Consider the following 13,364-nt stretch of genomic DNA (forward strand, 5'->3'; position numbering starts at 1 on the left):
AGGCCGAACCTTGAAACACTTCTGAGCCCCACTGGTTCTGTTAGTTTTAAATTGTGATTTTCAATTCAGTTGAAGTATTGCGCGAGGCCTTTGGCTGTGTATTAATTCAGTTTTTTAAAAAATATTTGCATAAAGGCCTTCTGCTGTGTTAAATTAAAATTTTGAGCATTGATTGCTCTAGAACAAAAAAATTTTTATTCTTAGAAATAGTTCCATCTGAAATTGTTTGTAATCCAGGCCCTAAGCCGTTAGTTGTTTCATGTGTTAATGTGTGGCCTTCATGCGAGTATTTGCGTGAACCCCTTAATAAGGCCTTCAGCCGTGGTTATTCTCTAAAGGAAAATGTTTTATAAGAAGCAAGGGGTTTATTCTAAATTATTTATCTGACTTGTTGTTCAGGCCTTTAGCCATTGTTTTAGATTTGTTTCTGGGCTTCAGCCGTGCAATAAATTAATCAGGCTTCGGCCGTTCTGTTGCAAGTGTAAAAAGAGATTTCTTGCTTGGAAAAATTGTTTATTAATGTGCCTTAATTATAGTTGTCCTTCGGATGTGTAGTGTAGACCTTCAGCGGCTAATTGTTTTCATTGCATGTTTTTATTTTTTTTAAATTACCTTCTACTTTTAGTTGCTTTTGATTTCTAAGCGCCGGCCGCGGTGGTCTAGCGGTTGTAGGCGCTCAGTCCGGAACCGCACGACTGCTACGGTCGCATGTTCGAATCCTGCCTCGGGTATGGGTGTGTGTGATGTCCTTAGGTTAGTTAGGTTTAAGTAGTTCTAAGTTCTAGGGGACTGATGACCTGAGATGTTAAGTCCCATAGTGCTCAAAGCCATTTGAACCATTTTTTTTGTTTCTAAGCCAGCCCTTCAGCCGTTCTTGTGTTTGGTGTGGTTTTGGGCCTTCAGCCCGGAAAACATGTTTTCTAGGCCTTCTACCGTATTGTTTGTGATCTTTTAAGCCAATGTGTAAATAAGTGGTTCTTAGAAAATAAAGTTGTGTGTTTGAATGTGCAACCCACAGTAACTGTTTACGGCCCCATCCACAGCCTTAAACGTGTCCTGTGCGCTCTCTGGTTACCTACCAATCAGGTCTCAAAATTGTACTCACAACGTAAAATAAAAATAATGTGTCACTCGGCAATTATAAGTCAGTCTTCTAACAAACTGTTCGTCAGTATTACCTAAATATAAGTTTTCTTCGCCTTCTCCCATGTATTTCCTAAAGTACTAAATCATTTTCTTTCATTATTCTCTTTATTGTGTAACTGGAATAGCTAGGGGGTTCTGTTACCCTACCAAGCACATCTCTAAAGATTTGTACTTCCTCGTTTATCTCTCACTCATAAATTTAATGGCTTTGCATATGACCACACATGCCTGATTTTGAACTTAACTTGCACCTACGATACAGACTGCATTGCCATCCGGTGTAGCGAAGATATAACAATGAGAAAGCTTGAAGCAAGTCAGCAGGCGAGCATCCCTCCGGAACAGAGTGGTGGACTCCCCGAGCTCACGCTGCGAGAACGCCTTTCTGCTCAGGGGGCCAGGTTAATTTGCGCCAGCTCTACCAGGCGGACTAATTTTGTCGTGGCTAGTTGTCCTCAGGATGTGAATAATTCCGAATCGCCTGTGGGAGAGCCGTGCTTTGACAGGAAGAGCAGGTGGTGAGTGGGCAGGCAGCCTGGCGGCGTACTCACCTACGCAGCCAGCTCCGTGCAGAACGAGCAGCGCGGCCCACAGGACCATGCTGCCCCCCCTAGCACCGCCGTCTGCCCATAGGGCGCCACCTCTGCAACACACAACACACACCACCGAATGAAATGGGGGCGAAATCATCCAATGACATTAAGTGAAAGCAGTGCACACTGCTCAGATATTTTGAACCTGCAATGTAATGGTCATGTAACAAAAATTGAAAAAGTATTCCAGACTGGAGATTCTACTTTTGTGGTTAACTGTTTACTGCATTTTTTTTTTTTCGTTTATACCATGTAACCTCCCAACAGTTTACTTCCGTAACCTCGCAATGATAATCTGACTAACATCTCAATAAAATTGTGACTCATATATAACCTTTCAATAATTAAATGACTGTGAATGTAAACTGGTAAATCTGGAAGTCTTCAATGCTGCGTCATGACCCTGAAAAATCATAATGAATAAATTGAAAATTCTTACCTCAATGAAGTCGCCGGATAATGCGTATATATCTGCATCTATAAGAAATGTTTCTGACACGGCCCACTGCAATGCTGGCCGCTAGATTTGTCATGTATTAAAGGAAACAACTGATCTTTCTCTACGATAATCGGGATGACCATGGATAGGAGAAATTAGTAAAATCCTTAAATTCAGATGATTGATTGTCAAAAGTTAATTTTATAAGAAACATTATTATTAAAAGATTTTTTTAAAACATTTACATGGGACTTGATTCAACAGTAGTACAAAAATCAGTTGTTACAAATTACATACGCGCGCGGCTTTGAATGGTAATTTTTGGTCTTACCTTATGTTACATCGCACAGACACCGGCCCAACAGCCCGACTGCGAGCTACTGCTACTGCTGCTACTACTGCAGCTGCCTACACTGCTCTCTGGTCTGAGATTCTGTTGTAGCATACATATCGCAGGAAGCGCGTGAGCAATCCATCGAAGTTACATCTGCGCTAGCAATAAATTCCTTAGTCATGGACCTCTTATAACCACCTACTTTATATGAAATATGTAAACTCATACATGTACGAAATATTGCAAATTTACATTTTCTAATGTGAAAATACTATCCATAGAGAAATTATTGGGTTGGTGCGTACATTCGTAGCGTTTTTCCATAAGTTTTATATAAAAAACAACAACAGACGTATACACTCCTGGAAATTGAAATAAGAACACCGTGAATACATTGTCCCAGGAAGGGGAAACTTTATTGACACATTCCTGGGGTCAGATACATCACATGATCACACTGACAGAACCACAGGCACATAGACACAGGCAACAGAGCATGCACAATGTCGGCACTAGTACAGTGTATATCCACCTTTAGCAGCAATGCAAGCTGCTATTCTCCCATGGAGACGATCGTAGAGATGCTGGATGTAGTCCTGTGGAACGGCTTGCCATGCCATTTCCACCTGGCGCCTCAGTTGGACCAACGTTCTTGCTGGACGTGCAGACTGCGTGAGACGACGCTTCATCCAGTCCCAAACATGCTCAATGGGGGACAGATCCGGAGATCTTGCTGGCCAGGGTAGTTGACTTACACCTTCTAGAGCACGTTGGGTGGCACGGGATACATGCGGACGTGCATTGTCCTGTTGGAACAGCGAGTTCCCTTGCCGGTCTAGGAATGGTAGAACGATGGGTTCGATGACGGTTTGGATGTACCGTGCACTATTCAGTGTCCCCTCGACGATCACCAGAGGTGTACGGCCAGTGTAGGAGATCGCTCCCCACACCATGATGCCGGGTGTTGGCCCTGTGTGCCTCGGTCGTATACAGTCCTGATCGTGGCGCTCACCTCAACGGCGCCAAACACGCATACGACCATCATTGGCACCAAGGCAGAAGCGACTCTCATCGCTGAAGACGACACGTCTCCATTCGTCCCTCCATTCACGCCTGTCGCGACACCACTGGAGGCGGGCTGCACGATGTTGGGGCGTGAGCGGAAGACGGCCTAACGGTGTGCGGGACCGTAGCCCAGATTCATGGAGACGGTTGCGAATGGTCCTCGCCGATACCCCAGGAGCAACAGTGTCCCCAATTTGCTGGGAACTGGCGGTGCGGTCCCCTACGGCACTGCGTAGGATCCTACGGTCTTGGCGTGCATCCGTGTGTCGCTGCGGTCCGGTCCCAGGTCGACGGGCACGTGCACCTTCCGCCGACCACTGGCGACAACATCGATGTACTGTGGAGACCTCACGCCCCACGTGTTGAGCAATTCGGCGGTACGTCCACCCGGCCTCCCGCATGCCCACTATACGCCCTCGCTCAAAGTCCGTCAACTGCACCTACGGTTCACGTCCGCGCTGTCGCGGCATGCTACCAGTGTTAAAGACTGCGATGGAGCTCCGTATGCCACGGCAAACTGACTGACACTGACTGCGGCGGTGCACAAATGCTGCGCATCTAGCGCCATTCGACGGCCAACACTGCGGTCCTGGTGTGTCCGCTGTGCCGTGCGTGTGATCATTGCTTGTACAGCACTCTCACAGTGTCCGGAGCAAGTATGGTGGGTCTGACACACCGGTGTCAATTTGTTCTTTTTTCCATTTCCAGGAGTGTATAACAGACTTAAATCATCATTAATGTAGTCTCCTTCACTATTGCAGTCCGAAAAAAAGGAAGTAGGTTACAGTACACTTGTTCGCCCGCTGCTTGAATACTGCTCACCGGTGTGGGATCCGTACCACATAGTGTTGATAGAAGAGAGGGAGAAGTTTCAAACAGCAGCGCGCTTCGTTACAGGATCATTTAGTAATCGCGAGAGCGTTACGGAGATGATAGGTAAACTCTAGTGGAGGACTTTGCAAGAGAGACCTCAGTATCTCGGTACGGGCTTACGTTGAAGTTTCGAGAACATACCGTCACCTACGCATATCTCGCGAAGAGACCATGATAAAATCAGAGGCATTAGAGTCCACACGGAGGCATACCGACAATCATTCTTTCCACGAACAATACAAGACTGGAATAGAAGGGAGAACCGATAGAGGTACTCAAGGTACACTCCGCCACACACCGTCAGGTGGCTTGGGGAGTGTAGATGTAGATGTAGATATTTACAACAGCCTGCCAACGCTGGGGTAACATTTAGATTCCGCGATTGTAGAAATCACTTAGTTTTGAGGCGAAGTGTTGAGGTTGGCAGGAGAGCCAACACCGTTTTACTAAAGGAGGCCGAAATGCACGCGTTTTAGCTCACGCAGGCTGGCGTGAGGTCTGGAACATGACAAGGGAATTAGAATTGAGAAGAACGGACGTAGCTGGTGGAATAATTAACTTTAATTCACTGATGACGAACGTCGCTCTTTATGGTACATGATTCACAATATCAATAGTACGGATACTGGCGCCTTGCTAGGTCGTAGCAAATAACGTAGCTGAAGGCTATGCTAACTATCGTCTCGTCAAATGAGACCGTAGAAGTCAGTGTACCATCGCTAGCAAAGTCGTCTGTGCAACTGGGGCGAGTGCTAGGAAGTCTCTCTAGACCTGCCGTGTGTCGGCGCTCGGTCTGCAATCGCTGATAGTGGCGACACGCGGGTCCGACGTATACTACCGGACCGCGGCCAATTTAAAGGCTACCGCCTAGCAAGTGTGGTGTCTGGCGGTGACACCACACGAAGAACTCGTCGAGCCACGTTCGGTGTGCATTTTCATGCGAGAAGGGATTATCCTGAAGGCTGTTCGGTAGAGAGCGGAAAGCGTGTCAATCTGAGAGCGCTAGATCGGGTGAATAAGGTGGGTGTGGAATGACTTCTCAACCCATCTGCCGTATAGTGCAGAATGCCAGCGGGCGTTATTGTGAAGTGGTACCAATTCATGCATTCTTTCTGGTCATTGACCTTGGACTGCGTCTGGAAGACGTCTCAGTTGTTAAGAACAAGCGTCACTGTCGTTGTTCTATGAGGTACATAAGATCTGTGGATGCGTGCAGGTCTTTGCAAAGGGAATTGCTATTTTGTTTGGGTTCAGCCATTCCTTGCTTTGCCTTATGTTAGCATAAAGACACCATTTCCCGACACCTGTGGAATAGGGATGGTCGTTGTTGTTCAAATCCATCGGGGATATTTCAGCTTCTCTGAAATACAATAGTTTTGACATAAAATCCGTCAGTGGATCTGCGACCATGTTTGGCTCAAATAATTTACTATTCTTTTATTTATTTTTACATTTTGGTCGGGGAGTAAAAATAAAAGAAATTTGCCAACTAAGACAAGAGTAAATTTTGATCTTTTAAAGCTTTGGTGATGTGACGGTGAAGTGAAAACCACAGCTAACCAAAGACTAGGGAGACCTCATATGCTGACAGTCAGCGATCGTTGAGCAATGCGCACGATGGATGTTTGACATCACCGGAAGGAATCACTCCTTAGTTTCGAAGTGCTATCAGCAGTCCATCTATATATAAACAAATGGAATGATTGGTCAGAGGCCGTAGCACACGTGCACTGCTTACGCTCTTGGAAGTAGGTAATACTTACGTATTAGATGTATTATCACTAAGCTGCTTTAAATGAAACTTTAATATAGTCAAATGTACTAACAGCCATTAATGTTTTCCTTAATCGCGCTTTAGCTACGTAGTTTTCATTTCAAAAATCGTGTAAAGTCACGGCCTCTGGAGTGTTGTGCTCTGATTGTCAGGCTGTCAATATGCAGTATCAAAATGGCGGAGGCTGTGTAGGGCGGAAGGTTTTTGGGACTCTGTTATTAAAGAAGTGGTGGAGATACGGGTCAGTGATAACCTGGTCAATCGGTATGGTGGCTCCCATCTCAACACCGCGTGGAACATAACATTATCAAGAATGAGAGGCGAGCGCACCGATGGAGACAGGTCGGTGGCGGCGGATGGAATGAACAGGCCGCACCGAGACGAGACGCCAGGATCCGGCGTCAGCGGCTTCCCCCCCCCCCCCCCCTCCCCACCACGCGCCGTCGCGCCGATTCCGCTCGCGCCTGATTGGCCCTACCGGCGCCGAGATGCAGAGAAGCCCGTGGTCCAGCGGCTATAAAGATCCGGACGAGACGTGGACCTGACACTTCACTTGAAGATGGCAAGTAAGAAATTTGATGCAATGTTTGTGGGGAACAACACATTGACTCGGCTGACAACGCGAGAAGATTTTATCATAGAGATTCACCCAGAAAGCCTGCTTTCTCACAATCCACATAACTTATGTAGTGAAGGTTCAGCGACGCCTCTGGAGAGTGGATGATTGGAAAAGAGCGATTTGGAGCTATGAAGCACGCAATGCCCTATGGCATGGGTTTGGGTTTGCTGAATACCTGGAGAACGTTACCTGGCATCATGTGTAGTGTCAACAGTGAGGTGGTGTTACGGTATGTGGGGCGGAGTATGTAGGGCGAGGCGGTTCGTGGTTAGGATGAGGCTCCCTTACTGTGCTTAAGAAAACGCTATATGCGGAAGGATATGAAAAAAAAATTACAGCATTTCGTACTGCGTCCAGTAGAAGAATAGTTTGAAAACGATGATTGTTTACAATATTATGACTGTGTATCCTGTCTTAAAACAACGTCTATGAGGCAATGGTTTGTGGAGAGTAACATTCCTGAAATGGACTGGCCGGTCCGGAGCCCCGATCTATCATGAGTTAGACCGTCAACTTCTCTCCAGAACCGAGCTTCCTACAAGAAACAAAGGGCTCCCATCACTACACCGGCTTTCAGACACATTGCTGAAACAGTCCCAAGAGAGCTCAAGTCCTCGTAAAGGCGTATGATGCACACAATCCATATTAATGTCCACCAATAGGTGTCTGGAAGCTTTTGGTCAGACAGTATACTGCACTAAGGCTTGTGAGGATCTCAGCATGCAGATTGCCAGTATTCCTTGTGTTATCACAACTGAATAAGAGAAATTAGAGTTCTTACTGAGGCATGAAGACACTGTTATTTGCCTTGCTAAATATATGAAAGCAGAAGAATATATATGCTAATAAGGGTTCGAAATATCTTTTCTGCATGGACTGTAAAATACTTGCGGGATGTTTCCGGTGACTTAGCTAAGCTGCTCATTTCAAATATATCCAGAACCATTTGCGACATCGTAATCTATTTTCACTTGGATGAATTGTGAGAAAGCCATCACTAGACGGCATGGGCCCTCTTTCAAAGCTATAGTGCTTCCACAGATATCGATAATAACTTATTTTTTCTCTATTGGAACTGTAGTAATTTCCGCTGATGGTATCGTATTTCTAAATGAGACGGCGTTTCATTCTCCAAAGTCCCGCTATACTTTTGAAAGAAATTACAATATTTTCGCCTTAAGATTTTGTCTATTTTAAACGTGACACCGATAGCTGTGTTATGCTGAAGTTCGAGGTTTCATAAACAAAATAAATCACGTCGGATAATGAGGAAACAATGTCGATACCGATATGAAAGAGGCACCAAGGAAGTGTAGCTTTCATCCTGTCTGTGTCTGGTGTAACGCAAGTCATGGAATGATGTTTTTCAAACTAACTAAATGTCACTTTCTCTATGGCGGTCACACACTGATGTGACAAAAGTAAGGCAAAATGGTTCAAATGGCTCTGAGCACTATGGGACTTAACATCTGAGGTCATCAGTCCCTTAGAACTTGGAACTACTTAAACCTAACTAACCTAAGGACGTCACACACATCCATGCCCGAGGCAGGATACGAACCTGTGATCGAAGCAGCCGCGCGCCTCCGGACTGAAGCGCCTAGAACCGCTCGGCCACCGCTGCCAGCAAAGTAAGGCATACCTCCCAACAATGTATCGGATCTCCATTATCCAGCATCTCGACGTGGCATAGACTCAACGAGTTGTTGGAACTGCCCTGCAGAAATACTGTGCCATGGTGCCTCTTTAGGCACCAAAAGCTCAGAAGTCTTGCTAGTGCATGATTTTGTGCACGAACTAACCTCTCGATTATGTCCCATAAATGATCGATGGGATCCATGCCGGACGATCTCGGTGGCCGTATCATTCGCTCGATTTGTCTAGAATGTTCTTCAAATCAATCGTGAACAATTGCGGCCCGGTGACACGACCCATTGTCCTCCATAAAAATTCCTTCGTTGTTTGGCAACATGAGGTCTATGAGTGGCTGTAACACAGCCATACCTAATCATTTCCAGTCAATGATCGGTTTAGTTGGATCAGAGGACCCAGTCCTCTCCACCTGAGTACAGCCCACACCATTACAGGGCCACTATCAGCGTGCACAGTGCCTTGCTGAGAACTTGGGTCGATGGCTTCGTTGGGTCTGCGTCACATTCGAACCTTTACGTCAGTTATTACCAACTGAAATCGGGACTCATCTGATCAGGTCACGTGGTCTAGGGTCCAACCGACGCGGTCACATGGACCGAGAGGCGCTGCAGGTGATGCGCTGTTAGCAAAGGTACTCGCGTCCGTCTACTGCTGTCATAACTCATTACCGCCAAATTTCACCGAATTGTCCTAATGGATACATTGGTCGTACGTCCCACATTGATTTCTGCGACAATTTCAGTCAGTGTTGTTTGTCTGTCTCTACTCTCTGTCGTTAAGTGAAGACCGTCGGCCAGTTCGTTGTTCTTGGTGACGGGTATTGCCTGAAACTCTAACACTGTGGATCTCGGAATCTTGAATTCCCTATTTCCGAAACGGAATGTCCCATGCATCCAACTCCAGCTACCAATCCGTGTTCAAAATCTGTTAATTGCCGTCGTGCGTCCATAATCGCGTCGGAAACTTCTCACGTGAATCACCTGAATACAGACAGATCCGCTAATGCAGTGCTATTTTATACCTACCGTACGCGATACTACCGCCATTTTGTGTGCATATCGCTGTGCCACGACTTTTGTCACGTCTGTGTATAGCTACAAATGAGTGTATTAATAAGTCACCACATTTATTCAAGGCACAACATTTACAGATCGAGTAGTATGAGGAGACTTTGGTTAAAATACGCAAGATAACGAAATATCAGTTGGTGACAGAGTCCAAACAGGATAAATTATACTTTCCTGATTCGAAGTCCAGTCCAAACTAGTCAACTGTCTGAGTGGAGTCCAATCTGCAAGTACACTTTAAAAACACGAGGAAATTATGTGGTGCACATGTACGGACAAATAAATACTTACAATTTTAGAAAAAAAATATTGGATGATTTATTCAACAGAAAGGGCTTCACAAATTCAGAACGTCGACAACGCGTTGGACCATCTCTGATCCTTACGCATGTAATTGTTCCGCGTGGCACTGATTGATAGAGTTGTTGCATGTCCATGTGACGGACATCGTGCCAAATTCTGTCCAATTGGCGCAGTAGATCGTCAAAATCCCGAAACGGTTGGTGAGTCCTCTACATAACGCGTTAGACAGGATTTGGCAATAACGAAAACAAGCAGTAGAAGGTCTCTCCGTATGCGGTCTGGCATTATCTTGCTGAAATGTGAGCCCAGGGTAGCTTACAGTAGGGGGCACAAAAAGGCGCGTACAATATCGTCGACGTGTTAAGGGTACCGCGGATGACATCAAAGGGGTGCTGCTGTGAAAAGAAGTGGCACTCTAGACCATCACCTCTGGCTGATGTGCCATATGGCGGCCATCGCTCTCCGGACCGTCTCCAGACATGTATTCTCTGGTCATTGGAACTCAGTTCGTAGTGAGACTGATCACTAAAGACAATTCTACTCCACTGCCATTTTCCTTGCCTTCCGGAAGGCGTTCGATACAGTTCCGTACTGTCGCCTGATAAACAAAGTAAGAGCCTAAGGATAATCAGACCAACTGTGTGGCTGGATTGAAGAGTTTTTAGCAAACAGAACACAGCATGTTGTTATCAATGGAGAGACGTCTACAGACGTTAAAGTAACCTCTGGCGTGCCACACGGGAGTGTTATGGGACCATTGCTTTTCACAATATATATAAATGACCTAGTAGATAGTGTCGGAAGTTCCATGCGGCTTTTCGCGGATGATGCTGTAGTATACAGAGAAGTTGCAGCATTAGAAAATTGTAGCGAATTGCAGGAAGATCTGCAGCGGATAGGCACTTGGTGCAGGGATTGGCAACTTACCCTTAACATAGACAAATGTAATGTATTGCTAATACATAGAAAGAAGGATCCTTTATTGTATGATTATATGATAGCGGAGCAAACACTGGTAGCAGTTACTTCTGTAAAATATCAGGGAGTATGCGTGCGGAACGATTTGAAGTGGAATGATCATATAAAACTAATAGTTGGTAATGCGGGTGCCAGGTTGAGATTCATTGGGAGAGTTCTTAGTAAATGTAGTCCATCAACAAAGGATGTGGCTTACAAAACACTCGTTCGACCTATACTTGAGTATTGCTCATCGGTGTGGAATCCGTACCAGATCGGGTTGACAGAGGAGATAGGGAAGATCCAAATAAGAGTGGCGCGTTTCGTCACAGGGTTATTTGATAAGCGTGATAGCATTACGGAGATGTTTAGCAAACTCAAGTGGCAGACTGTGCAAAAGAGGCGCTGTCCATCGCGGTGTAGTTTGCTGTCCAGGTTTCGAGAGGGAGCGTTTCTGGATGAGGTATTGAATATATTGCTTCCCCTTACTTATACCTCCCGAAGAAATCAGGAATGTAAAATTAGAGAGATTCAAGTGCGCACGAAGGCTTTCCGGCAGTCGTTATTCCCTCGAAACATACGCGACTGGAACAGGAAAGGGAGGTAATGACAGTGGCACGTAAAGTGCCCTCCGCCACACACCGTTGGGTGGCTTGCGGAGTATTATATTCAAAAAAGGACATGTATGGAGATGTCCCAGACAGCGCCGAGATACCAACATGGCTGTTGACCGATGTACGACCCGACAACCAGGAGGGATGGCTTAGGGGCCAGACGAAGTGGCCGAGCGGTTCTAGGCGCTTCAGGCTTGAACCGCGCCACCGCTGCGGTCGTAGGTTCGAATCCTTCCTCGGGCATGGATGTGTGTGATGTTCTTAGGTTAGTTAGGTTTAAGCACTTCTAAGTTCTAGGGGACTGATGACCTCAGAAATTAAGTCCCATTGAACTCAGAGCCATTTGAACCATTTGAAGGTTTAGGGTGCAATTCCTTTTCATTGCAGCACCACTTTGGCTGCACTCTTACAGTACAGCGGCTCGTTGACGATTTCTGCGCCCCGTGTTGTTCTCCTTCATGACAAGCAATCCTGGGCTTACAATTCACCAAGATGATGAACGCCCGCACGTTTTGAAAGTCTCTACTGCTTGTCTTCGTGCTCGTAAAACCCTACCTCTGCCAGCAAGGTCGCCGGATCTCTTCCCAATTAAGAACGATTGGAGCATTATGGATAGAGCTTGCAACCAGCTCGGGCTATTGAAGATCTAATGCGCCAATTGGACAGAATTTGGTAAGATATCCCTCAGGAGGAGATCCAACGACACTATCAATGCCCAGCTGATTAACTGTTTGCACAAAGACCAGAGGTGGTCCAACGTGTTATTGATTTGTCTGTGAAGCTGTTTCTCTTGAATAAATTATCCAAATTTTCCGAAATTGCAACAATTTGTTTGTCTGTACACGTACTCCACATCTACCGATTTTCGTCCCATTCTGATAATTCATTCTTTTTTTGTCTTAGAATATACAGTAAACTCTATGCAACCGATTAACTGTATACATCATTTACTGAAATATCCTCTTTCTTCTTGTCGCGTCAGATTTAATGAAAATCTCAGCCTTCCGACGAACTCCTCCATCGTCTTCGCTGGGAACAACTTACTGTCGTGGCTGCTGCTATTATGACCATATATAGTCCATAGAAGACTGGTGATTGATCGGCGTACGTCATCTTCACGCCACGCTGCCCGAGAGTGTGTCCATGTACGCGCCGATGCTTTCAGCGCTGTCGTGAAAACGCAAACAGTTCAGCGCGTTGCTGCGCGTCTTCTCAGGCAGGCAGCCCGTCGTAAGGTGATTTCTGCAGGACCGTAGGCTGGGACAGACGCTCCAATCGCCGAGGACTGACTCGGCCACGCCATCTCTTGCCGAAGAGAACAGAACGGAACAGAAGAGGGTGGGACAGGGCGTGGACTCAGGTCCCTGTCACGTTTCCAATCTGCCGGCGCGTCTGTCATCTGCGCGAGGAGAGCGCGGCGCTTCCGACACAATAGCAGCGCGCCGCGTGTGAGTGCTGGGAGTCTGCCGAATAAAATAAAACGACGGAGACAGAAGGCGGGCCAGATGGAGGCGGCAAGACGGGGCGGCAAATCCCGCTGATTCGCGGGTTGCCGCGGTGGAAGGCGCCGGCGCTGGCGCAGGGCAGGTGGGGCGAGCTTCCGTATGCGTCCGCGCTCGCGAAGTACGGTGCTCTTATACGACACATTTTAAAATTGTTCTTTATTTCTCTGTCCCTTTCCCCTCCATTTCAAGCGAAAATGCGCCGTCGGTTGTGGGGAACGGGTACCCCTGGGCCTTAAAAATCGAAAAATGAAATTAAAAAAAGGATCCTTCTGAGTTCGCAAAACATTATATCTGCTTGAAAAGGTATTCATAACCTCATGCACTCGTCGCCAGGTTGTTTACTTCAACATTTTGTTAACAGTTGGTGTCATACGGTTCGTAAATATTTGAAGAACGTTATGATTTATCGCCAAGAGCTGCTG

The 13,364-nt window shown here is 46.3% G+C and overlaps 1 protein-coding gene across 4 annotated transcripts in view; it reads right to left on the bottom strand.

Annotated features, from left to right (window-relative positions):
- The window catches only part of LOC126355024 (fibronectin type III domain-containing protein 5), a 1,528,277-nt gene that overhangs the window by 208,864 nt on the left and 1,306,049 nt on the right, over window positions 1-13,364 (bottom strand). For all 4 annotated transcript variants that reach the window (XM_050005171.1, XM_050005169.1, XM_050005170.1 and 1 more), the window contains one exon: window positions 1,698-1,789. In XM_050005171.1, coding sequence (XP_049861128.1) covers window positions 1,698-1,746 — 49 coding nt within the window. In that variant the 5' untranslated portion in view covers window positions 1,747-1,789. The remainder of the gene's footprint in view (window positions 1-1,697; window positions 1,790-13,364) is intronic.

The sequence above is a fragment of the Schistocerca gregaria genome, chromosome 3 (assembly GCF_023897955.1).
Source record: "Schistocerca gregaria isolate iqSchGreg1 chromosome 3, iqSchGreg1.2, whole genome shotgun sequence".
Classification (NCBI taxonomy): domain Eukaryota; kingdom Metazoa; phylum Arthropoda; class Insecta; order Orthoptera; family Acrididae; genus Schistocerca; species Schistocerca gregaria.